The sequence below is a fragment of the Dipodomys ordii genome, unplaced genomic scaffold (assembly GCF_000151885.1).
Source record: "Dipodomys ordii isolate 6190 unplaced genomic scaffold, Dord_2.0 Scaffold45, whole genome shotgun sequence".
Classification (NCBI taxonomy): domain Eukaryota; kingdom Metazoa; phylum Chordata; class Mammalia; order Rodentia; family Heteromyidae; genus Dipodomys; species Dipodomys ordii.
Window position 1 is genome coordinate 1,274,019 of NW_012267261.1, and position 26,747 is coordinate 1,300,765.

Genomic DNA, 26,747 nt, shown 5'->3' on the forward strand with positions numbered 1-26,747 from the left:
AGATTCCAGAGACTTGTCCAGATAGATTAGTTGAAGTAAAATTGTTTAATAGTACATGGGATCCTAGAGAATGATAGAAAGATAATATTTGATCTTCTGAAGGCTAGCTCACAGACTGGTGTCTCTCTTCAGGATTATATGTATCTTTTTAATCACAACATATTTTAAAGCTAGAGAACATGTATTTCTCAATTCCCTTTTCAACATTTCTATCAAGAGTTCATGGACCCTACACTTAGAGAGGGTGTTTGAATCAACATTTTAAATGACCAGAACCTTTGTTAGTACTAAGTTTCAATTGGGTATACTGTGTCAATTATCAGACAAACCATTCTCTAAAAAAAAAATCAAGTATTACAAGTAAGAGGAAATTATTTACTAGGTGGAAAATCTGGTGTAATTCAGCTATCCAACTGCAGCCAGAGACCTCATCTAGCCCAATACCTGTTTTTGTAAATAAAGCTTTACTAGAACACATTCATGCCCTTAGTTTATGTTCTTTGTAGAGAAGTTTTTGAGAAGTACAGGGCAAAACCAAGTTGTTCCAGCAAAGCCAGAACTGCTTACTGTCTGGACATTTAGAGATTACTTTGCCATTACTCTCGCTATAGAGGGAAAGAGCGTGGATGAAGTAAGAAAGCATAGATTCACAATCCTGGGGTTGGTATCTACTGTCTGGGTGCCCCAAGGAAAGTCGATTGGCCGCCTTGTTTGCTTCTTGTAAATAGATGTGCTCTGCCCCACTCAGTCCTGGGATAAGTAGATGTTTGGTAAAAAAAAAAAAAAAAAAATCTCCTCCTCTTCAGAGCTCCTTCAGTCCCAGGCTAATAAAGTCTCCTCTTCCTCCTCAGAATACTCTGGAGCAGTGCAACGTGTGTTCCAAGCCCATCATGGAACGGATTCTCCGTGCCACTGGGAAGGCCTATCATCCTCACTGTTTCACCTGTGTGATGTGCCACCGCAGCCTGGATGGCATCCCATTCACCGTGGACGCTGGTGGGCTCATTCACTGCATTGAGGACTTCCACAAGTAAGTCACCTGCTCTATTTCCTTCCCATTGTCAGATCTATTGAAGTCTGTCTGGCATGGGGCAGTCCCTGCTTCTCTCTGAGCTATAGACTCCCAGGATTCAATGAGGCCTTTCAATATCTTATCTATCACCAGCCCCTAACCAGGGCAAGAATTGCTCATCCTTGGGAATAGCCAGCTTAGCTTCTGTTTCGAGGTTTCTCTGAGAATCGTCTCTGTATGGCACTAGTTGTAATAAAATTGACTCATCCAGAGAGTCTGGGTATGTGAAATAGGCAGCATTCTGCCTGTGATGTTTGATTAATAGTTCAACTTCTCCAAGCTCTTTAACTTGGTCATCAGAACAAACCTTGTCCTAAAGCTCCCATCTGCAACAACCTGTACATCCCTGACACTCCAGGAATGGAAGGCAACAGAGGGCAAACACAGGGAGCAATTCACTCTCCCTCATTAACATATGCATGTCTGGTTTGTGCTCTTTCATAGCCTCTTCCCTGACCCAGGTCCTATCTTCCTCAGGATATTTTCTGGTGATATTTATTCCTACAGCATTATTCATGCTTTGAGATTAGTAAGTACAGCATCAAGATCAAAGCCACTAAACCATAGGCCTGGAAAAATACCCCTCCCCTCCTCATTTTTTTGTTATATAGGTCCTTCTGTAAGAGAGGTTTTGAGGAAAATACAGAATTTTGCCTTTTTAAACAATTTTTATTTGACCAGATCCTTAGCTTAACCTATTGGTCAATCACGTGAGTTATAAGTGCATTTCTGTAGATAGCTACAGCTGTGATTTGCAAATGCTAGGCAAGAGGATCCATATTTGTTGGGCAGTGGCCTTGAGAAAAGTTTTTCTGGCTCACAAAAGATGACATTCAGTTCCTAATGCTCACCTCTTTGGGTATGTGTTCTATGGCCTTTTAGTAGGGCACCATCTGGGTTAATTTTCACACTGTTCACATTCAGCAGCTCAGAGGTACTTTCCACAAGTAGTTTAGGAACCTGAGACTCATATTTTGAAAATGAATTTCCTAGCCACTTTCTAAGTAGCAGAGAAAGTGAAAAACCTCACCAGAATACATGAGGCTGAATGAATTAAAAAAAAAAAAACAGACACAGAAATTCTCAATCTGAATGAGGCAAGGAAGGGCTCACTTTTAAAGGGCAGTCACAGCATAAATTGTACTTCACATTATTGATATTTTTAGCTCGTAATTGCACAAGGAAAAAAGAACCTGCATCTAATTCAGGAAGTGAAAAGATACCAATAAGGAGTATATTTCTGTCACCAATTCTCTCCTTTCTTAGGTTTACCCTAATTCCAGAAAGACTGATAGATATAATCAGAGCACACATGTTTCTGTTGCTGGAAAAGACTGATATATTATACCCCTCAATTAAAACAGGAAATCAATTCTGACAACTGTAAGCTTCTATCTCTGCCACTTATCTTTCATTTCTACTGGTGGGGAACATAATTAGAGACTTGCGACTGGTGACATAAGTGTGTGGGTCTGAAATCTCCAAAAAAGCAGACTTAAGCAAAGAAAAGGGAAAAGAAAAATCCCAAGCCCCAGTCCCTGCTCACTAGTCCTATTCATGTCAGAAATTGTATTTTTAAATAATGTTGTCTGCCTAGTTGGCAGGTAGGTAGAAAAGGAGACTTTCTGATGTTTTCCCCATTTGCGAAAAGAAAATAAGAAAACATTTTTCAGAATTTTTCCAAGTACTAAAATACAAAACAGCTAACAATTCATCACAGTGTGAGCACTGCAAGTGCAAGAAGATCACAGAAAACAGGGTATATAGAACCTTGTTCCAGACAGGTGATTGGGCAATAGAGGGGGCTTATTCTTGGTCCTTTTCAATGGGTCTCCATCTGTCATCCTTGAGGAAATGTAGCTTAATTCAGTTCCATTCACATTTATAGAGAACCCCTGTGTAACAATAACTGTGCTTGGTGCAAAAAAGAAAAAATCAAAGGAAGAATTGCACAAAGAGAGAGAGAAAAGAGGAGGGGGGGAGGGCCTTTCATCTAGAAGCTTGCTAGAGGAAGTAGAATGTATGTACAGATATGATAGCTATTTAAGGCAGAATAGGTAGCACCATGAAGCAAGCACAGAAAGAGCTCGTCGGAGTTGGAAGATATCACTGCTCTCTGGGACCCAGGCAGGCCTTATGGAAGTAGAATAATTTGCCATGTGTGCTAAGTGGGAACAAGGGATTGTTGTCAGGGAATGTAGCTGTGGCTGTTTTAGGCAGGACTTCAAAAATGGGGCCTCCAAATACAGAATCTTGAGACCTTGCTCATGAGCCGTTTTCCACTTAACCATTTTTTGGTTAAGGTTGGCTTGTGTCCTCTATTGGACACAGATTCCTTTCAAACATGCACATATACATGCATACACACACACACACACACACACACACACACACACAAACACATACACACATATTACCCAAACACTTTCCTACTTCACCTATTGGCTATTCTTGAGAGCCAAATTCACCTACCATCTCCTGTGAAGACTTCTTTCCCATGGTTGAATTTACATCTCTGTAGTTAAGAGGATTTTGTAAATTCTCCATATGTGTATACATTCTCAGAGGACCACCTTAAATTATTCTTTGCAATAAGATAAAATAGGTATGCATACATTAGTAGAACGAATACTGGAATGTATAGATCTCCCACTCAGCTCTGTGTTGTAGTGTTTTTTATTTACTCACTCCCCTGTGCCCATGCATTGAGGAAACCCCAGAGAAATAAAGCTTTATTGTCCCTGTCAATGGGTGGCAGCTTTGTTCTACTATCTAATAGCACCCTGATTGCATTAGTTAGACTCTATGATCATGTAACAAATACTTGAGAGAAATAATTAAAAGGAGGAAAGATTTACTTTGGCCCACAGTTTCAGATTTTTCTACTTCATGACAGGCTAGTATTGTGTTTCTGTTCCTGTGGACATCAGTGCCTCAAAGCAAAATGGCACAGGGTGGCAGAGATATTCATCTCCTGGCAGTTAACTCACAGGGGCTGGGAATAAGATGTGCACTTCAAAGGAACACCCCCTATGACTATTTCCTATAATTAGGCACTTCTTCCTGTCTCCACTGCCCTCCAATAATGCCATCAAATTATGACTCAGCAAATAGATTTGTCCATGATGAAATCAGAGCCCCTGTGTTTCGATCACTTCCCCAAATGTCCATCAGTTGGCAAGTAAACTCCCAGTATATAAGCCCATGGAAGACATTTCATATTCAAACTATAATACTTGTTTGTTTATTTGTTAAATCAGCAACTATTTGTTGACTGCCAGAAATATGCTGGATATGAGCTATGATTAACATCAATTCTCCCTTGGTTTGTAAAATAGAAATAATAGATGCACTTTCTCATAATGCTACTGTGAAGAGAAAACAATATTTAAGTGAGTGATAGACTTAGAGCACAATAAATAATGTTATGATCACTATAACTGTTTTCATCAGACTTATTATTAATTACTATTATTACCATTGTTATCCACTCCTTGAACTAAGCTTTGGAATAGACAACCTGGGATTTTAATGAAAACACCAGGAATTCTGTTTACTTCAAGTTTTGCCACCATGGAATGAGGCTACTTGCTAGGAAATAATCATCACTTAGAAAAGATACAGTTTACATTTTTCCAAAAAAAGAGGAACCTTGAGAGTGAGTCAAAAACCAGGCAATTTCTTTCTTATAGAGAAATATGACATGTTACAAGATATTGCTCAAATATCCTTTCTAGATCAGTTGTGGTAGTTAAAGGTAGAACACAGCCTCATTCTTGCAGCTCATAATGTAGTGGTCCCCCCAAATATGCAAATGTCTATATGCAAATATTCAAAATAGGTAAACTCAATGAAAGAGTTCTTCTCTTAGAATAGGAAGTAATTCCACTTAGAGAAATGGGGAATATGGACTTAACTCTTCCAATTAAGCAACATAGACTGTCTAGGTGGATTAAAAAGCAAGATTCTTTTATCTGCTGCCCTCAAGAGTCACACCTTGCCCATAAAAACAAACATATTCTTAAAGTGAAAGGCTGGAATAAAATCTACCAAGCAAATGGCCCCCATAACCAGGGGGGAGTTGCAATCCTAATATCAGATAAAATGGACTTCAAATTAAAATTAGTGAGAAGAGATAAAGAAGGTCGCTACATACTAATTCAGGGATCTCTCCTTCAGGAGGATATTACAAATCTAAGTATCTATTCACCAAACAAGGGAGCACCCAGATTTATCCAAGACACACTTCTTTCCCTCAAATCTCATGTAGATCCACAGACATTAATTGTAGGGGACTTTAACACACCACTATCCCCACTAGATAGATCAACTCAGCAAAAACTCAAAAGAGAAACCACAGATCTAAACAACTAGTCTTAACAGACATCTGCCAAATATTTCACCCAGCAGCATCAGAACACACGTTCTACTCAGCAGCACACAGAACATTTTCCAAAATAGACCATATTTTAGGTCACAAAGCAAACTTGTCCAAATTCAGAAACATTGAAATTATGTCCTGCATTCTCTCAGAACACAGAGAATAAAATTAGAACTCTCAACACCAAAAGCCACCAAAGAAAGTCCTGTAACACATGGAGGCTGAACAACACACTGTTGAACCACCAGTGGGTCATGGAAGAGATTAGAAAGGAAGTTAAAATGTTCATGATATTCAACAAAAATGAACACTCAAATTACCAGCTCCTCTGGGACACAGCAAAGGCAGTACTCAGAGGCAAGTTTATAGCTCTGAGTTCCTACACCAACAAATTGGAGAGATCTGTAACTAATAATTTAATGAGACATCTGAAGCTCCTTGAAAAGAGCTGGAAGTTAAACCCCCAATCCAGTAGATGGAAACAAATAATTAAAATTAAATCAGAATTAAATGAATTAGAATCCAAAAAATCCATAGAAAGAATCAACAAAACAAAGAGTTGGTTCTTCAAAAAAATTAACAAAATTGACAGACCCTTAGTAGATCTTATCAGAAAAAGAACACACCCAAATAAACAAACTCAGAGATGAGAATGGAAACATCACCAAAGAAACAACCAAGATTCAAAACATTATAAGGGAATACTTCTCAAACCTTTATGCTAATAAGTTTGAGAATCTAGAATAAATAGATGCTTTCCTTGCAAATATCAACATGTTGAACCTAAACCAAGATGAGTTAAACCAACTTAACAGACCCATATCAAGCATTGACATAGAAAATGCATTGCAATACCTCACATCTAAGGAAAGTCCAGGACCGGATGGATTTACAGCAGAATTCTACAAGGCCTTCAAAGTAGAACTCACCAACACTCCTCCAACTCTTCAATAAAATTGAAAGAGAAAGTTCACTACTGAACTCATTCTATGAAGCCATCATAACCCTCATCCCAAAACAAGGCAGGGACTCATCAAAGAAAGAGAACTATAGACCCATTTCTTTGATGAACATCGATGTAAAACTTCTCAACAAAATTTTGGCCAATCATCTTCAAAAAATCATCAAAAAAAATTATACACCACAATCAAAAAGGATTCATTTCAGGAATGCAAAGCTAGTTCAATATATGCAAATCAATTCATATAATTCATCAAGGATAAAGCAACATGATTATCTCAATAGATGCAGAAAAAACATTTGACAAGATCTAACACCCCTTTATGATGAAGGCTCTCGAAAAACTAGGAATTCATGGAACATTCCTCAATACAATAAAGGCTGTATATGACAAACCTACAGCCAGCATTATACTTAATGATGAAAAACTAGAGCCATTTCCTCTAAACTCAGGAACTAGACAAGGATGTCTTCTCTCTCTACTTCCCTTCAATTTAGTACTACAATGCCTAGCTATAGCAATAAGACATGAGGCAAACATAAAAGGGATCCATATAGGGAAAGATGAAGTAAAACTCTCCCTCTTTGCAGATGACATGATCTTGTATTTTTTTTAATTTTTTATTGTAAATATACTATACAGAGGGTTACAGTTACATGAGTAAGGTAATGAGTACACTTCCTATTGAGCATTGTTACCCCCTCCATTGTTTTCCCCCTACCATCCTTTCTCTCCCTACCTTCCCCGAGGTTCTTTTTTTTTAAATTGTGATTAAGTGATTACATAATTTCCCAAATTTCACAGTATTGTGGAATAATGATGCTCATTTAAACTCACAAGTTGATTCTAACTTTCCTGGAGCAAATTGTCTATCACGATCTATAACATATAACGGTGTACACATATACACCATACATGTGATGATCTTGTATTTAAAGAACCACATGGACTCCACTCCCAAGTAACCACAGCTGATTTGAAACTTTGGCAAAGTAGCAGGGTATAAAATTTTAAAAATTAAAAAAAAAATAAAAATCAATGGCTTTTCTGTATCCCAACAATGAGAAAGTGTGTCTGAAATCAGGAAAGCAACTCCTTTTGTTATAGACTCACAAAAAATAAAATATCTAGGAGCTAACTAAAGAAGTGAAGGATGTCTACGATGAAAACTTTAAAAACCTGAAAACAGAAATCAAAGTAGAACTTAGGAAGTGGAAAAACTTCCCATGCTCCTGGATTGGAAGGATCAACATCATGAAAATGGCTATACTTCCAAAGCCTATCTACAAATATAATGTGAGACCTATCAAATCCAACCTCATTCTTCAATGAAATAGATGAAGCAATCCAAAAATTCATATGGAACAATAAAAGACCCCAAATAGCAAAAATGATCCTTAACAGAAAGAACAGTGCTGGAAGAATATCAATACCAAATTTCAAACTCTACTACAAAGCCATAGTAATCAAAACAGCTTGGTACTATCAAAAGAACAGACCTGAGGACCAATGGAATAGAACTGAAAACCCAGAAATAAACCCCAGACCTCTAGCCTCTAGCCACCTACTCTTTGATAAGGGAGCAAAAAAAAAAAAAATAGAATGGAAAAAAGCCATCCTTGTCTTGCTCCTGAGTTAAGAGGAAATGGCTTTAGTTTTTCACCATTAAGTATAACTCTGGCTGTAGGTTTGTCATATACAGCCTTTATTGTATTGAGGAATGTCCCATGGATTCCTAATTTTTCCAAAGCCTTCATCATAAAGGGGTGTTGGATCTTGTCAAATGCTTTTTCTGCATCTATTGAGATAACCATGTGGTTCTTATCCTTGCTCCTGTTGTTGTGATGTATTATATTAATTGATTTGCATATATTGAACCAGCTTTGCACCCCTGAAATGAATCATATTTGATCGTGGTGTATGATTTTTTGGATGAATTGTTGAAGTCGATTGGCCAAAATTTTGTTGAGAAGTTTTGCATCAATTTTCATCAAAGATATGGGTCTATAATTCTCTTTCTTGATGAGTCCCTGCCTGGTTTTGGGATGAGGGTTATGATAACAACAGATGCTGGAGGGGATGTGGACAGAAGGGAACCTTACTGCATTGTTGGTGGGAGTGTAAACGTGTTCAACCACTTTGGAAAGTAGTATGGAGGTTCCTCAAAAGACTCCACATAGAGCTCCCTATGACCCAGCAATCCCACTTTTGGGCATTTACCCAAATGGTTACAAACAAGACCACACTAAAGTTACCAGCACAACTATGTTTATTGCAGCATTATTTACTATAGCTAAGATATGGAACCAACCAAGATGAATGGTTCAAGAAAATGTGGTATGTATACACAATGGAATTCTATGTCTCCATCAGAATGAATGACATTGCCCCATTTGTTAGGAAATGGAAAGGCTTAGAAAAAATTATATTAAGTGAAGTAAGCCAAGCCCAAAGAAACAAAGGTCCCATGGTTTCCCTTATTTGCAATATCTAGTGTATGTATGAGTCAAGCAGAAAAGGTCAGATAATGTGATGTTAGGAAAATGAACCCTTTGATATGCATTTAAATGTTTTTTTTCTTTCATGCATTTGTTTCTAATGCATTTATAAGATTATTTTTTTGTTGCTTTGTATGTCCCTCCCCCACAGTATAACCCCTGCTTTCACTGTATTTGATGTCAGTAAAATTTGTGGAGGAGAAGGGGAAAAACAAGTCATTTAAGGATACAGGTGGACCCGTTGCAACAATGAGAAGTACAAGTTGTCACATCGAAAAAGAACTTTACAACTTTGGGGGGGGGAGGATTTGGTGGGGGGGGCGGGGGAAGGCTGGGAAGGGATGTGAAGGGTAAACAAAGGAGGAGGCTGCAATGCTTGATAAGAAATGTACTCATTATCTTGCCCATATAATTGTAACCCCTCTGTACAGTATGTTCACAATAAAAAAAAATGTGGTATATAACACAATAGAATTCTATGTCTCCATCAGAAAGAATGACATTGCCCCATTTGTTAGGAAATGGAAAGGCTTGGAAAAAAATTATATTAAGTGAAGTAAGCCAAGCCCAAAGAAACATAGGTCCCATGGTTTCCCTTATTTGCCATATCTAGTATATGTCTGAGTCAAGCAGAAAAGGTCAGATAATGTGATGTTAGGAAAATGAACCCTTTGATATGCATTTAAATGTTTTTTTTCTTTCATGCATTTGTTTCTAATGCATTTATAAGATTATTTTTTTGTTGCTTTGTATGTCCCTCCCCCACAGTATAACCCCTGCTTTCACTGTATTTGATGTCAGTAAAATTTGTGGAGGAGAAGGGGAAAAACAAGTCATTTAAGGATACAGGTGGACCCGTTGCAACAATGAGAAGTACAAGTTGTCACATCGAAAAAGAACTTTACAACTTTGGTGGGGGGAGGATTTGGTGGGGGGGGGGGGGGGAGGATGGGAAGGGATGTGAAGGGTAAACAAAGGAGGAGGCTGCAAATGCTTGATAAGAAACGTACTCATTATCTTGCCCATGTAATTGTAATCCATCTGTACAGTATTTTCACAATAAAAAAAATTTTAAAAAGAGAGAGGGAAAAATGTTAGACATTAAAAAAAAGAATGGAAAAAATACAGCCTCTTCAGTAAATGGTGCTGGCAAAATTGGTTAATTACCTGTAGAAAAACTAAAGCCTAGATCTTTATATATCACCCTGCACCAGAATCAACTCCAAATGGATCAAAGACCTCTGAGTCAAAGCAGACACTCTGAAAACATTACAGGAAGGAATAGGAAAAACCCTAGGTCTCCTTGGCACAGGCTGAAATTTTCTTAATAGAGACCCAGAAACACAACAAATCAAAGAAAGGTTGGACAAATGGAATTGCATGAAACTGCAGAGCTTCTGCATGGCAAAGGACATAGCTAGCAAGATCAATAGAAAGCCCACAGATTGGGAGAAGATCTTCACTAGCCATACAAGGGACAAGGGTCTCATATCTAAAATATACCTGGAACTCAAAAAATTAAATCCCCCAACAACAAATCCTCAAAGAAACAACTGCCCAGTAAATAAGTGGGCTAACAACTTAAAGAGCTACTTCTCTGAAGAAGAAATAATAATGGCCAGTATACACATGAAGAAATGTTCAACCTCTCTAGCCATAAAAGAAATGCAAATCAAAACAACATTGAAATTCCACCTCACCTCAGAATGGCCATAATCAAGAAATCTAATAACAACAGATGCTGGAGGAGATGTGGCCCAAAAGGAAAGTTACTACACTGTTGGTAGTAGTGTAAACTTGTTCATGCACTTTGGAAAGCAGTAGGAAAGTTCCTCAAAAGACTCCACGTAGAGGTCTGCTATGACCCAGAAATCCCACTTTTGGGCATTTACCCAAACAATCACAAACAAGGTCATGCTAAGGCTACCAGCACAACTATGTTTATCACAGCATTATTTACCATAGCTAAAATATGGAACCAACCCAGATGCCCCTCAGTAAATGAATAGATCAAGAAAATGTAATACACACACACACACACACACACACACACACACACACACACATACACACTGTGGAATTCTATGCCTCCATCAGAAAGAATGATATCACCCCATTTGTTAGGAAATGGAAAGACTTGGAAAAACTTTTATTAAATGAAGTCAGCCAGGCCCAAAGAAACGTAGGTCCCATGGTTTCCCTTATTTGCAATAACTAATACATGTCTAGGACAAGCAGAAAAGGTCAAAAGCTATATACATATGACCATATAACCTGATGTTAAGCGAAAGAAATGAACTCCAAGATAGGGACACAGTATTTTTTTTTCTTGCTTGCTATTGTTTCTAACATCTTTATAATATACTATGTGATTTTTTTTATTTCTTTGTATGTTTCTTTGTATGTTTCTCTCCCATGGTATAACCCCTGTTTTCACTGTATTTGATTCCAGTGCCTTGCATCTTGTATTTACACTTCTCTGATTTGGGGAGGGGAAGGGAAAAAATTGCTTAAAAAGTGATTCAGGTTGACCCATTGTAACAATGAGATGTACAAGACACTATATTGAAAACGAACTTTACAACTTTGGCTGGGTGGGAGGGGGGAAGGGGGATAGTTGTGGAGGTAGGAGGGAAGGGATGGTAGGGGAAAAACAAAGGAGGAAGAACAATGCTCAGTAGGAAATGTACTCATTACCTTGCTCATGTAACTGTAACAGTATTTTTGCAATTAAAAACATGCAAAAAATGTGGGGAAGGTATGGATACTTTCAGAGTCTATAGTTCCAGTGGATTTGAGAAAAGGAAATTTTGCAGCTGAAACAGAAGCCTGCTTATTTCACTATTAATGACCTAGATTCAAAAATAATCAGGTAGTCCAAAGCATTTTTTTACCGTTGAATATTTAAACTCCTTCTTGAATAAAATACCACTTATAACAACTCTGATTGCTGCTACAGGCATACCATGATCCTTTTAATTTTTCTTTCATAGCAATCAATTGATCTGCTGCTTAACTCATATTTATTTAGATTGCAGCCATACAGATGCCTTTTGGGTGCTGCCAGGAAAATTAATATGTATATAGAGAATATAATGTATGTAAAAATGCTTTGACAACCATAAAATGCTCTGTAAAGTATTAGATTACTACCATTATTTCCTTTTAAGTTGAACTACAAATAGATAAACTTTAACATCATTAATCTTAAAACCATTACCATGAATAGGCTGAGTTGCATAGCCTGACTTTTTTAGTATCTTCAGTTTCTATTCATGTCCATTTCAAATCATGTCTCATTCTATACCTTCACAAATGCCATCTCTAATTTCCAAGAAGATCAAGCCTAGATCTGTTACAAGAAAGAAAAAGTTAGGACCTGTAGGTAATATAATAGTAAAAAAATACTTAGAAGAAACTATAAAATTCTTAATCAGATCCTCAAAAACATATTCATATATGTATGAGTATATATGTTTCTGTGAACATAGATTTTAGTAGTGTAAAAAAACTTTAAAGAATAATGAACTTGACATCTCTTTTTAAACAAAAGTTTAATGTGGGCAAAATGCAAGAAATTTAGAATTGATTGTTGTTAAGTTTAGTGTAATGCATAGTTAAACTCACTAGTCTCTGTCATTCAGACGAGCTATGGATTAGAGAATTCTTGTCTTGGTTTCTAGAATTCAAGACACATTTCAGAAAAGAGGCTTTAATAGTTGGAAAGGAGGCAAAGATAGCAAACTAGGGCTAAAGGAAAGCATCTAGAATTATAGAAATCAAAAGCATGAACCATGCCTCCCTCTGTTCAACTGAGCTTTGTGCTTGTAGCAGGAATCTATGCACAAGCACATTGCATATGACACGCTATTGTGGTAAAGTGCTCCTACACACTCTTCATACAAAGCAATTCACACACTCCTCCACCAAATCAAATATGACTCAGTTGTCGTAAGTCCCTTGTGCAGATGAGGAAGTAGGCTGCAGAAGAAATATGACTTGTTCAAGATTGTACATGAAACTCAGACCCATGGTCTTGACTCTGATTTGTGTCTTTTTTTTTTCTTCTGTAGCTGTTTGTTGATGAATATACTAAGGGTCTAAACACACTTTCTTCATTTTTCAGGAAATTTGCACCTCGATGTTCTGTGTGCAAGGAGCCAATCATGCCAGCCCCAGGCCAGGAGGAGACTGTTCGCATTGTGGCTCTGGACCGTGATTTCCATGTGCACTGCTACCGCTGTGAGGTCTGTACTGGCTTCCTCATGTCTTGCTACTGCGTGGCAGGCATGGAATGGCTCATTAGAGCTGAGTACTAATACTTGTAGCAATCCTTCACTCTGGGGAAAACCTTGGTGCTAGCATCAATGGACTTGGGTTTTAGCTCATTGAATTCAAGTAAACTCAAGTGACATTGTATATGTCATTGATTTCAAGTGACATTGTATAAGTCACCTTACGTTTCCCACACAAATTTGTAATTATTTTAGCAAGCACTAAAATTCATAACTCCAAAATGTGGCTAGACATTAAAATACAAAGTCGTGAATCAATGGACATCTTTTAAAAATAATTTAGACATTTGAAAATATTGTTATTGAGAAATATGGTATCATTATTATTGTCATCATACTGAATGCTTATGACTCCAATCTTCTGCTTATCTATATCTATGATGTCAGGCATTCATTTATTTCAGAAAGGTCAGAGATTCTGGTTCAAAGTCATAGACATTGGTGTATTGATTACTAAGTACTGACTAAACATTTAGAAGGCAACGAACTAGCATGGTGCTAGTGGCTCAAGCCTAAAACCATAACTACTCAGGAGGCTGAGATCTGAAGATCACAGTTCAACACCACCCTAAGCAGACAAATCAGATATTCCAATTAACCAGCAAAATCCAGAACTGCAGTGTGACTCAAGTGGTAAAGCAACAACAGTTATCAAAAAAGCCCAGAGAGAGCACATGGCTCTCATTTCTAGTCCCAGTAGCGGAAAACCCACAAATACACATAAAACACACACTCACACATGAGGTCAGATGCCTGTTAAGCATAATAGAGGAGTCATGCAGAAGGATCCTGGGAATACAGACCTGTAATTCAGACTAGAAAAGACAAGAGACGTTCTTCTGAAACAGAGGAGGTCAGCTAAAATCTATGGAACATTAGGCTGTTAATGTAGGATAGGCCTTTCCTCCTGGAATTTTAATGATTTTAAAATAGTTTCTTAGTTCTACAGATTTACTTTGAAACAGTTTCCTTATTTTTTACTAGCTCTTCTGAGAAGCACTTTGAACCCCCTTTTCTGTGTGGAATAATCTCCTTATACTCACGCCTCATCTAGCTAGGAGATCATCCCAGGACACTGGCTTATGGGGCTATGGCCTCTCTGGAACTATATTTATTCCAGTTGCTGCTTTAGCTGTAACTGACCATCTGTTTTATGTCTTGTGCTTTGGTTTGCCCTACAGCCCAAGTTGCATGCCTTGTTCCAGCATTAACATAAGAAAAGATAATACAAAACCAACAGCTTTTCTACAAGGTTTTATGACTTAAAAGAAAAACAGTGCCCATCCATTATGTTTAAAATAGACCAAATGATGAGTGCCTAAGATCTAATAGATACTTTATAGATGGAGAAACTGGGGCTCCAAGAACAAGGTTTCCCAGAATTTCTCACATACTTGATCTATGTACAAATGGGCTTTGACTTTTTAAGTGGCTTGCCTGAAATGCGCCTTTCTCCTATTGAGTTAAATGATAGCTATATAAATTAGATTTGCTTTAAAATGCTGAGAAATTCTTCAGAAGAAAGCTATAAAAATGGAAAGAATGTTGAATTAGAAGAGAGAAAAACATTACAGACAGAAAAGAACAAAGCATCATTCTAGTCCTTGTATAAATTCATATGTAGACGAATTCCTTCTCTGTCTCTTGCCGTCTCTTTCTGTGTGACAGTGACAGAAGGCTGCAGTGGCTACTCTGTAAAGGCTCCCTTTGGCTCTGAGATTCTAGGTATTGATAACTCCAGTGCCGTGACCAACTGTGGGCTCCTCAAGGTGCCCAGATGATGCTCCACGGAGTGCTTGAAACTACACCTCTTATGAAATAGCCTTCTTGTATTGCAACAGAAAGATTTTGCTTAGTTCTATTGCCCAATTTCCTAAAGGCCTCTAGAACTACAATAGATCCAGTGACCCTTCTTGGGGAAGCCAAAGTTCCTGCGGAGCATGACTGTTACTGCCACTGCATTCTGAACCACGCCTAGTTTGAAGCTAAATTTTCATGTGACATGAGTTCCATTAACCTCTCCTTGCCATTGCTGGGTAACAGACATGCGATTTGTAGCAGTTGTAACCTATAGCATTTGGATTTACTTTCCAAGGACACCCGTTTTCTCCAAAGAAAATGACCAGCATTTAACTACTAACACTTTCCAACATGGATCATCAGAGGTACTGTTGACAGAAGGACAATCTTTTGCACTTACGTGATTCTCTGGTTTTTTTTTTTCTTCAAATGATGACTACATCCATTTTCTGCTCTGGCTCTCCAAAGAGCTTGGTAAGATAGAAAATGCAGGGTTTGAGAGTTACAGTCAGACTTGTGTGCAGTGGCAAACACTAAGGACAAGTACCCCTTGAGCCTCTCATAGTTGGTATGCATTCCTCTACATTGTACTATCTTCTTTGTGAAGTGAACTATTGTTCTCCACAACCTATAAGATTTCATACTATTTTACTACAGTTGAAATAGGTATGCAGAAACCAGTGGTGGTCCTTCTTGGCAGGAATTACTCTCTTTGTTTTGGCCCAGAAAGGGCTCAAGATTTCCATTCCTGAACCTGTGCATTCCTTTACAGAGATCTTTAAGCTGCCAATTCAGGTTAAAGATGGATTAGATCACTTTTTTCCCCTCTCTGGTTATTGCTATTTTCATTTGAGGCAACAAGGTTGCCTTTGGAACTGAAATCCACTGGGCTCTTGGTGTTTCTTCATTTCAAGTGCATTTAAAAGAGTCCTTTTACTCCTTTTGAATTTATGTCTATAATGTCTAATTGAGTTTGATTCAGAATACATCATGCTTTTTACTTGGAACAGGGAAGATGGCAAGTCTTGATGTTACTTGAAGCAGGATAGATAGCAAGCCGCCCCTCTGTGAAGGCCTTGACTATAAAGCTGACGCATTGGATTTCATGTACGCACATTTGAATTGACATTGTTTCTATCTTTAATTTTCTAGGATTGTGGTGGTCTTCTGTCTGAAGGAGACAATCAAGGTTGCTACCCCTTGGATGGACACATCCTCTGCAAGACCTGCAACTCTACTCGTATCAGGGTGCTAACAGCCAAGGCGAGCACTGACCTGTAGATCCAGCAGCTTGCTTTCACTGCTAACTGCACAGCAGCACCGAGAAGAATGAAACACACACAAAGGGAAGGAATAGGAAAAGTAGAGGCAAGGCAATCAAGCTTTGTTCTTCATCTGATGTTAACCTTTCTTTAGAAACACATAGATTATGAGTTGGTTTTTTGTCCTTTTAAGTTCTTATCAAATACACACTTCACAAGTGATCATGTAAGGCCTCCATAGGCCTTTGTTCTAAAGACTTTCACATTTTTGCACGGATTATACTGTCTCATTCACTTCTGCATTCCTCTAACTTTAATCCCCATGTTTTTCTCGCTTTTCTTCTGGTTGAATAGTTTTTTTTTTTTAATGTGGTATTTGCTGTCACATGATTTTTTTTTTCCTCCCTGGGTGAATGTTCCAACTCACAGGTGCTCATAGCTTGCAGTCTGATCCCAATATTCCTGACTGCTTGTGGCTTTAGGGTTGGTTAGCCATTCTGTTGCTCTGTATTGAAAAGTATATTTTCCTGTTGCTCTCTACCACGCATGTGCCATAAAGGAAAAAAACAATGTACATTCTTCCATGTTCGGCTACAAAAATTTGTTATAAAGTACAATACATTCAAATAAGCTCCAATTTGAATTACATCAATCCAAATTCAAAAATCTATGCTGATCCATGGCTAAATCTCATCAGAAAATAGTATGGGTCCATAATTAATAGTTGGTGATTGAGAACCAAGCTTTAGTTGTTTTCTAAAAATGATTACTGGGTGGGATATGCTACACAAAGCATTTTAAGGCTGCGTGGGGAAAAATGCATTATTATCCTTTGTTCTGTCTTTAGATTTACCTTTCCAAATGACTTGGACATATGTAGACAGATTTGCTTTTGTAACATTTTCAGTACTGTCCCACTTTCCAGCTTAGAACTATCTATAACATAAAATCGTATTTTATATGTGTTTTCTTTCCTAGTAGTCAAAACACAATTAAGAATATTGACTTTCTCTAGAGGAATTTACCTATTAAAAATAGCTAAAATTCCTTCTTTTTGCTCTTTTCTCTTTTTCAACTCCCCAGACACAAGTCTTTTTTGCCTTACTTTTGCAAATCAAGGCACACAAAATGAAGTTGTGTAGCTTTGTTGCATTTACTTTAAAAAGAAAGAAATGGTTTCAAGATTGTGAAACCACAGTTTTATTATTCTCCTAATCCTTCTTGCAACTTGAATTACATATTGCAGGAGACATTTTCATATCATTAGTGTGACATTTATACCACACTTTCAAAGACAATCACTGTAAAAAAAAATCCTTTCTGTGCTAAAAATATGCAGAATCTCTGCCTAGAATCTGTATTCAAACTCTTATTAGCCAGTGAAACACTTGCTTGCCAATTGCAGATCCAAATTAAGTTCTAGCATGTTTCACTTGAGAGATACCTAGCTTAGCAATGGCAAGTTGCCATTTTTTTAAACTAATTAAGTATTTGGGAGTTGAGTTTTTTTTAAGTTTTCTTTTAAAATTCCACAGGCAGGTATATACTTTTAAGTTATGGAGTACTTTAAATATACAAAAAAATATAAATACAAATAATATAATGAATTCCTCTATACCTAACATCAAGTTTAAGAAATACAGTCACATTTAATGAGTATCCCTCCCTAATTTCACAAACCTTTTTATGCCTGATGATGCAGAGGATTTTTCTGGTCTGAATTTTTTTTTTAAATTTTAACAACCAAAACAGAAATGAAAACTTATTTGTACATGTTTTAAATTGCAACTCGTGCCTTAGAAATTCTAGTTGAATGTAGGAATCATCATATACATGATTTAAGAAAAAAAAAAAAGAATAAGAAAACCTTAAGCCCATAGCATCACAGTTCATCTAACTCAATCTATGGCGTATTTGCTTTTGTTCAACAATTGTGTGTAAAACCAACAAAGTCATGAATTTCAACAGCTCTCTTTCACCACTGTCCTGCTCTTATTGTTGATCTTATATTTCTCATAATGTGAAATAGAATGATATTCATATAGGGGCAGTATGTGAATTTCAGGATACAGTGGACACTGTGTTTCTGAATTCCTGTGTTTCAGATCAAAAAAGTCACACTATGCAAATTCCCTTCAAAGAGCACTGACTGCTAGTATAATATAATCCTCTTATATTGATTTATTAATATGTTTACTATGAAATACTTTGTGGGGAAATATATTTAGGCCAAAATTAGGATGGAGTTTATGGAGGGTTATGTTTTATTGCTGGAAATACAATCATTTATTCCTATAAATTATTCCAACAAAAAAAGATTGAAGTATTCACACTATAAAAATGCAATGCCATCCTACTTGTTTGTTAAGTTTAGATCTGTATGCAACCAAATGTTTACATAAAAGAAAAAGTTTTTTTTTAAAAAAGTGCTGTCACAAGCCCATCCTGTGGCTCTACCAGGAGAACTTGCTTACAATCATTATACTGTGTTCTTATCACATCACCTCAGAGTATCTTTACCAAAGACTTTTAAAGTAAATCTCTTTTTAATATAGACTTATAATTTTATAAGAAGGAATGTGCACATACACAGAAATATTTAGACTTAGATGTTTTCCTTTCACAAGATCTAATAAGGAAAGGATCCTACCATATTTTACTCTAGGATTTCCTAAGTATATGATTTATATTTCTCTTTTTTCTTTTTCTGTAAATCCTTTGATTTACATAAAGAAAAGTCACCCTTTTTCTGTGTTATATACCTGAAATATTGCCTATAACAGAGTTATAAAGATCATATTAACTTGATGATACTCATTTTCTTTTGATATATTATCTTGATTGTTATCCTTTTAATACATGAATAGTATAAAAGAATAGAGTCTATAGCACAAAGTTTGTAAGAAAATATACCATATTTTTTAAGTATCAAAAGCACAAATATCTGCTATTTTTGTGTAATATGAGAGACATAAAAAAGAAAAGGCAAAATGCTCTGCCATGGCTCCTCAGACTATTTCATAATAAGATGATTGTCAATTGTTTTTGCAGTGCTCAGAAATGAACCCAGAACTTCACACATGTTAGGCAAAATGTTCTGCCACTGAGCCCCAAAGTATGAATTTTTGAATGTTTGGATCTTCAGCTCCTACTGACTCAATGTGGAGTCTGGTTGACAAACAAAATTGTCTTTAAAACTAAAAAATAAATCATGCATCCCAGTATAAGGAATCCAAGATATGAGATGCCAACATCTTTGCAGCTCAACGATGAGGGTTCCTTTCCCTATTCTCGACACACTGGTGTTTCTGAAGGAGCAAATTCCCTGATCCAAACTTCCTCATGGGGTGTATACTGATTAACAAATAGATATAATGATTTCCTATAAGAGATTCTGCAAATGCTCGTGCTGGTATTCAAAGAAGGTAACCCTAGCCATATACCTTAAAGAAGTATATTACATTTGTGTCCAGAGGAAGAAGAGAGTGCTTTTTTAATGAGGCTGGAGTAGATAGGTAGTAGAAGATAAACAGGACTCTGAAAATGCAACTGCCATCCATGTTCCTAGTTAGCAAAAATTTAAAAAATTAAAAATCCTATTAATGTGAACCAGCCAGGAATAACAGTGTTATTTCTATTTGATATGGTTAGGGCTTCTCTTGTCAAATCTGTGTCTGTTGCCCCCTGATCCTTCCATTATCAAGTTTTGAAAGGTGTTGGGAAAATGATGGCAGCTGCTAGGGAGATCAGGGAAACACTGATATAACCTCACAGCCTCTCACCATCCCTCTTGGCTTGGAAAGGCTTTTTTTTTCATATACAGTTCTAGAAATATTGCCATTCTACCTTAGTTTTTCACATTTGTAGTTTAAACAAGTGATTGTCCATCTGTTGCCTAGAGCTGCGGTACATGTGTGTTATGAATGAAATATGACAGCATGTTCCATACCCCTGCTTTAGCCATCTGTAGAAAGCCAGCAAACTGAAAAAGATATACCTCTGCAAAATGTGCCTCTAGTCCATTTCCGAGGATGCCTCTTTTGGTGCACTGACAATCAGAAAACAACCCACGATTGTGCCTTATTTTTAAATAATCTATTTATACTACTATGACTATTCTGCTGAGGTCAGTAATGGAAACAGTCATCCCAAAATCCCAAATATATACTCAGCAGAATTTCAAAACACATCCAGAAGACTCTGAATCCCCCTTAACATCCTCAAATAGTATTTTTTCTTCTTCTTCTGGAAGGTTCTCCTGGGTCCTTCCAGTTGTAAAAACATTCTATGCCAGAAACTAATATAGTAGATGTTGTCCGTGTTTGTGATTAGGTTTTACTCTGGTTTTATTCAGATAATAAAGGCAGAGATGTGAGCCTTCTCCACCCACATGCCATCTTCTTTTGTACTTCAGTCGCCTTTGTTTTTCTTGATAGTGAATAGGTAAATTTGGGTCCTGGTTCTGAGCAAGTCATTAATATAGTGCAATTATGAACATTTCAGGACAAGTTCTTCACTTGACACAGATTTGTTTTAAACTTTAAAAAGAAAGAGTCAGACTATGATTTACTATGATTTGCAAAGAATAATTAATCCCTGTATCCTTTCCATTTTTCCTCTTTCTTCCTATCTTACCTTCTTTCCTACTTTCTTCCTTTTTTCTATTATGCCTGTTATGCTACCCAAGTTGAACTTGTAATAAGTCATTCGTCCATCATCCTTATGGAACTGTAATAAGTTCTATAAGGAGAAAACCTACTAGAAAATATATATGGCATCCAAAATACCTTCATCTTAAGGTTCATATCTTTAAACTTGTGTTTAGTCATGGAGTGAGATGGGGGTATATCTTCATCAGGGAAGCAGACAGTTCTTGGAAAATTCATTTATGGCTGGTCTAGGCTTTCTGTCCATCTGCAAAAATAATGTGAGACAAAGTTGAAACTTTGTTTTCAAACCCAAAGCATTTTGACCACAAAATAATTACGTTTTAGTGGCAGCATATCATTTTTTCATTGAAACTTAATCATTTTCTCTGTTGCAAGGGAAAATGATTATCTTTCTAAAATTTTAATGTATAGCATTTAACCCATGATAATATTAAATCTTAATAATTGAATCATAAGAGTTATAGTAAGCCATCAATTGAGTTTTTATTGGATCATGAATTAAAGGCATATATTCATTAAGATACGAATGCATTCCTCTGTTTTACTTTCCTGTTTCTTTTGTTGAGGTATAGACTCTTATTTCAGCCAGCCAGTAAGCATGTGGCTTATTTTGTGGGGGAGCTATGTGGAAGAGGCATTTTAATTCAACTGAAGTTATTTTTAAAGAAAACATTAAAATCTTTACTCTTCATTTCTGCTTGTCACTTAATTTACAGAAGTCTTTAAGTATACTAATAAAGATTCCTACTTCTAGCTTTTATTTAAAAACAAAATTAGAATGAGTATATGTATAGTATTCTAATATCAGTTATATGCCATCTTTAAATTGCCACCCTTTCTTACAACTTTTATCTCTCTACATTGTCCTCCCTTCCTCATCTCATTTTAATAATAATTTCCTAAACACTATACGGAGAATCATCCCACACATTGCTTTCATTCAGGTCAACTGCAATAGAATCTATCAAGCTCAACCTGTACTTACTCTGTATACAGTAATATGGCCTGGGTTATAGTGCTTTTGTTTCCAGTGGCATTGTCTAGATTTGTAGAAGACTTGAAATCAAATAAGATATCTTGAGTTGATTCACTCACCTTAACTAGAAGTTGAAGCTAAAATATGTAGTGTGCAATAGGAGAGCAGAGGTGATATCCAATAAGACACCATCTCATGCCCAAAACATCACAGATTTTGGAATTTCCTCCTGGGGACAGGAGGAAAGTCTCTCCTATGTTCAGGATCACTAGAAGAGAAAAGTTCACAGGCAAAACAAATTACATCGCTACATGCTCTTTTTATTCTTTTATAATTGCAAGAGTGAATGAGTTGGGCAAACCAAATCCAACATGTATAATAGGAATAGAAAGGACCTTTCCATGAACTTTATTGCACCATACAGAGTACATTCCTTTTGGTCCACAGTTACGCTCCGCTCTTGCAGGAAATGAACCCATCATTTGAATCCTCACAGGAGAACAAGTAATGCACTTCCATGTTCTTACTTCTTCTAACTACACCATTAGGAATTACTCTGAAGTCATCTGTTCTACTTGGTAATACAGTTCCACCACATATTCATCTCAAAATGGTGATCCAGTATTGAAGGACTCCTTAACCCATGATGCCTTCTATTTCCTCCAACAACATTGTTCCAGTCTCTTCCTGACTTTTTAAAAGCTAACCCAGCCTTCCAGGCTTTTGTTCCCATTGGTACCACAAAAGACTAACCAATAATAAATGTTGCCTCCTACCTCCATTTTCTTTCCATTAAGTTTGTTTTTGAGCAATGAGTCCATTAAAAGCTGAAGATTATTTTTAAAAAACCTTTAAACATCCTTAAAAAGAGTCTAAAGGATTTTCCAAGTTATGAAGGGACTTCTAGTTTTGGAGGTATTTTTTTGGTTGTTTATGAGTTTACTCTCTTTGCTGAAAACCAACAATTCGGACAGTTGTTACATTCCTCAATGCCTTCCCTCAGTAACAAATCCACGAACAATACTTTACACTTACCTGACCTGTTGATAATGACCTTTAAAATACTGGGAAATGTCATTGTGTAAGTCCAGTTCTAACAAGGGAAAAGTCCCAATGAACTAGAGTAGAGCTACTGAAAATCCATTACTTCTCATCAGTTCTTTGGGACAGACAAGAAGGATATCACTCTTAGGGGAAGGATTTATACTGTTCTACGATTTTGTTCAGAAATGCATGAATTCTTTCACTACTGCTCAAAATTGCTGTTTACTCAGTATTCCTTAGTTTGGAGAAGGGTAAGGATTGTCCTCTTCTACCCCAGCTTTGATTTAGAGGAACCCATAGGCAAAACATGTCACCATCTCTGGGCAATACCTGAGGGTAACTTTCTGAGCTGTAAAATAATAATTCCTGAGAGAGCTTACAAACTACTTCCCACATAAAACAGCCCTGGGAGGAAGGTTATTAATAGCCTCATCCTGGAAGAGAAAGCTGAAGTTCAGAATTGTTGAGTGACTTGCCAAAAGCAATATACCTAGACAGTGGCAGATTTGGGGATGTGCTCAAGACTTGCAAAACCAGTGCTGTCATAGAGTGCAGTGTATACTTTTCTCAAACTACTGAAGCCCCTGTTAGAAATCATCCAGGGATATTCACAGAAGCCATGTGGCTCTCAGTGGCCGTTCCACATTTGAAGTGTGGTCTGGAGATTATTGAGAGCTTGCATAAACTTTCTATGTCATCCTTGTAGGAAACCACTTAATAGTCTATGCAATCAGCAGTTTGATGAAGTTGGTGGGGAAAGGTCTGTATAGCACAAACATCTGGTTATACAAGCACAGGGCAGCAAATTTCCCTAGAGACACTTGGTTCACATTAAATTAACTGCAACCCTCTCTGAAACAGTCAGGTTCAGAATAACAACTGAAACTGTATCATTTAGTGGCATGCAGAGATGGCTTGATCCTTATGAAAAGTCTGTTTCCCATGGTCCATGATATACGCCCTGCAGAGGCAGAGACTGCTCTATGGAAGCTGTGCATATTGGTCTGTCTTTCAGTTCACATTTATTAAGAGACCACCTTCAGTGTATGTTGCTGCAGAAGACATTTCTGATTTCACAAACCTATGACCTTGAAATGTCTGAACAAATGCTATGGGATTGATATTTCTGAGATTTGGCCTTTGCCATTTGATAGATTGGCTCCCAGAGCTGTTACATTTCCATGATTAATATGTCCACATCATAAGTGGTTTGGTACTAACGCTGCTTAAAAAAATACTATCTGCAGGACATCATATATTTTAGAAGTTAGTGTTCAACAAGTGGATATTTCCCACTTGAGATGCATCCCTCAAGAAGCACTTTTATTTTTTAGTTTTTGGAGGGAGGAGTGCTCTTGGCTTTGAATTTTCTCTCTGTTTGGCTTTTCAATTTCCTCTAGCTGTTTGCTCTAAGTTAAAACCTGTGCACTTATTGAAAAGAATTCTTTCTCCACATTAAATATGTATTAAAACTTGGGAACCTTTAAAATGATCTTTTCTAGTAAGTTTTCTAAGGCATTTTTCCTCCCTAGTGTCTGTTGTCTGTCATCATTTATCTGATTATTCCCTAGGATTAATGGGAGCCAAGTTAAATGACACATGGCCTCACCACACACTCAACTGTTCCTACGGAGGAATACAGAGATTTTAGCAGAGTTGAGAGAGTGATAGCCTTGGTTGAGACAACACATTCAAAGGCTGGAAAGGTGTGCCCCATCTTCCTGGGAGGTATGAAGTACAAAATAGGAATAACACTAATAATCAGAGTGGGGAGTGATATTGTGGCATTAATAGAGTTTCCCACTTTAGGAACAGATTACTAGAATAAGCATTCTGAGTGTTTCTCAGAATTACCTAGGTTAGTACTCCTGAGCGAAGTCTTGCCTGGGTACAGCTGTGATGCCTTATTAGAGGGAAGAAAAGGACAATGAAGAAGAATATGTGTGTGTGTCTGTGTGTGTGTATATATATATATATAAACAGTTCTTAAAAATCCATTTACAAGCTGGGTGCCAGTGGCTAAAACCTGTAATCCTAGCTACTCAGAAGGCTGAGATCTGAGGATTGAGGTTCAAAGCCAGCCCGGTCAGGAGTGTCCATGAGACTCTTATCTCCAATTAGCCACCAGAAAACCGGAAGTGGTGCTGTAGCTCAAGTGGTAGAGTGCTAGCCTTGAGCTGAAGAGCTGAGGGACAATGCCCAGACCCAGAGTTCAAGCCCAATGACTGATAAAAAATTTTTTTTTCAAATATCCTTATAGATCAATGACAAACCCCAATTTTTATTTACATAGTATAAAAATAGAACTACTGTAAATTTGCCACCTCTCCCATACATAATGTAGTTCCCCAGATTTAGACAAAACATTTTTGTTACCTTTAAAATATAAACAAAGTGGGGAGAGAAAGAAAGGGGGGAGGCACGTGTACACATTCCAAGAAAGCTGATCCGCCACAACAGAAATCTTATTTTAAAATACTTTAGCTTTTCAGGCCAGGAAATTAATAATTCCTAGGCTTGACCCATTTATGTACCTGCCAAAAAGGTATTTCTTAAAATATGCCAAAGGAGTTTGAAGTGGGGGTGGAAACTAACGTATTTATTTCTTGATTACTTCTTTATGCTTCTATCTGTCAAGAAGAGGGTACAGAACTATTTCTGGCAATTCCTACTGATGTATTGTGTTGGCATTTTATGGGGTGCTGTTTCTGCTTCATATTCATTTGCAAGAATAACAGTTGCATCCTTAAATCTATGCCTTGCATGCTGAAGCACTAAATATTATGTCTGAATATCTTTGCTAGATAAATTATTTACCTCTTTTTCTGAACCACTTTAGAAAATGCAGAATGGAGGAAGTAGCTCTTCACAGATAACATTCCTCCTGTTTACTTTCTTTCTTGGCTAAGACATGTTTCTAAAGGGGGAACAAATCAAGTGTCTGTCTTTCCCTTTGGATGACATTGATGCTCAATTAGTAATTACATACAAGAAATAGGAGAATAACTTACCTGTTCGGTTTCATTCGTCCTCTAAACACAAGACTTCTCATAATTCAAATGTCAACAACAGAGATGATCTTTTTAATTTTTCTACCAGTTCTGGGGCTTGAATTCAGGGGCTGGGTGCTGTCCCTGAACTTTTTTTTCTCAATGTTGGTGCTCAACCACCTGAGCCACTGCTCCATTTCTGGAATTTTTATTATTAATTGGAGATAAGAGTATCTTAGATTTGTCTGCCCAGGATGGCTTTGAACCATGATCCTTAAATCAGCCTTCTGAATGGCTAGGATTACAGGAGTGAGTCACCAGCACTGGACTAAAAACAGTCTCATATTATTTCAACTGTCAAACAATACAAGAGGAGCTGATGATTGGGTAGTGTGTATATTTTATTAACCCTATATTCATTATGCTTAATTTCTACAAGAATATCAAATATATCAACCTCTCAGGGTAACATTACCAAAAGAAATGCTAAACAGCAAATGGAATTAGCAAGGACCTTACCATCTTCCAGTAAAAAAAAAAAATCTAAACTGACAAGTATCCTACATAAGATTTAGAATTGTAGAAACTAAATCTTATCATAAATACTTTACTGTGAAGTATTAACCAGTCCATTTAAGACAACTTACTTCCTTTTACTACTTTTATTTATTTATTCCACTGGGAAAGCTGAAAAGCACATGAACCTAAACTTATTTCCTCACTAAAGAAAGTTAGAACATTTTCCCTCTAAAAACCTGAATGATACCTTTATTCTTTTCTAGGAAACATTTCAAAGAG

The 26,747-nt window shown here is 37.0% G+C and overlaps 1 protein-coding gene across 4 annotated transcripts in view; it reads left to right on the top strand.

Moving 5' to 3' along the window:
- Nucleotides 1–19,863, top strand: part of Lpp (LIM domain containing preferred translocation partner in lipoma) — a 694,475-nt gene extending 674,612 nt beyond the window's left edge. For all 4 annotated transcript variants that reach the window (XM_013019488.1, XM_013019487.1, XM_013019486.1 and 1 more), the window contains 3 exons: nt 852–1,030; nt 13,039–13,159; nt 16,160–19,863. In XM_013019488.1, the coding sequence (XP_012874942.1) occupies nt 852–1,030; nt 13,039–13,159; nt 16,160–16,288 (429 nt within the window). In that variant the 3' untranslated portion in view covers nt 16,289–19,863. The remainder of the gene's footprint in view (nt 1–851; nt 1,031–13,038; nt 13,160–16,159) is intronic.
- The last annotated feature ends 6,884 nt before the right edge of the window (nt 19,864–26,747 follow it).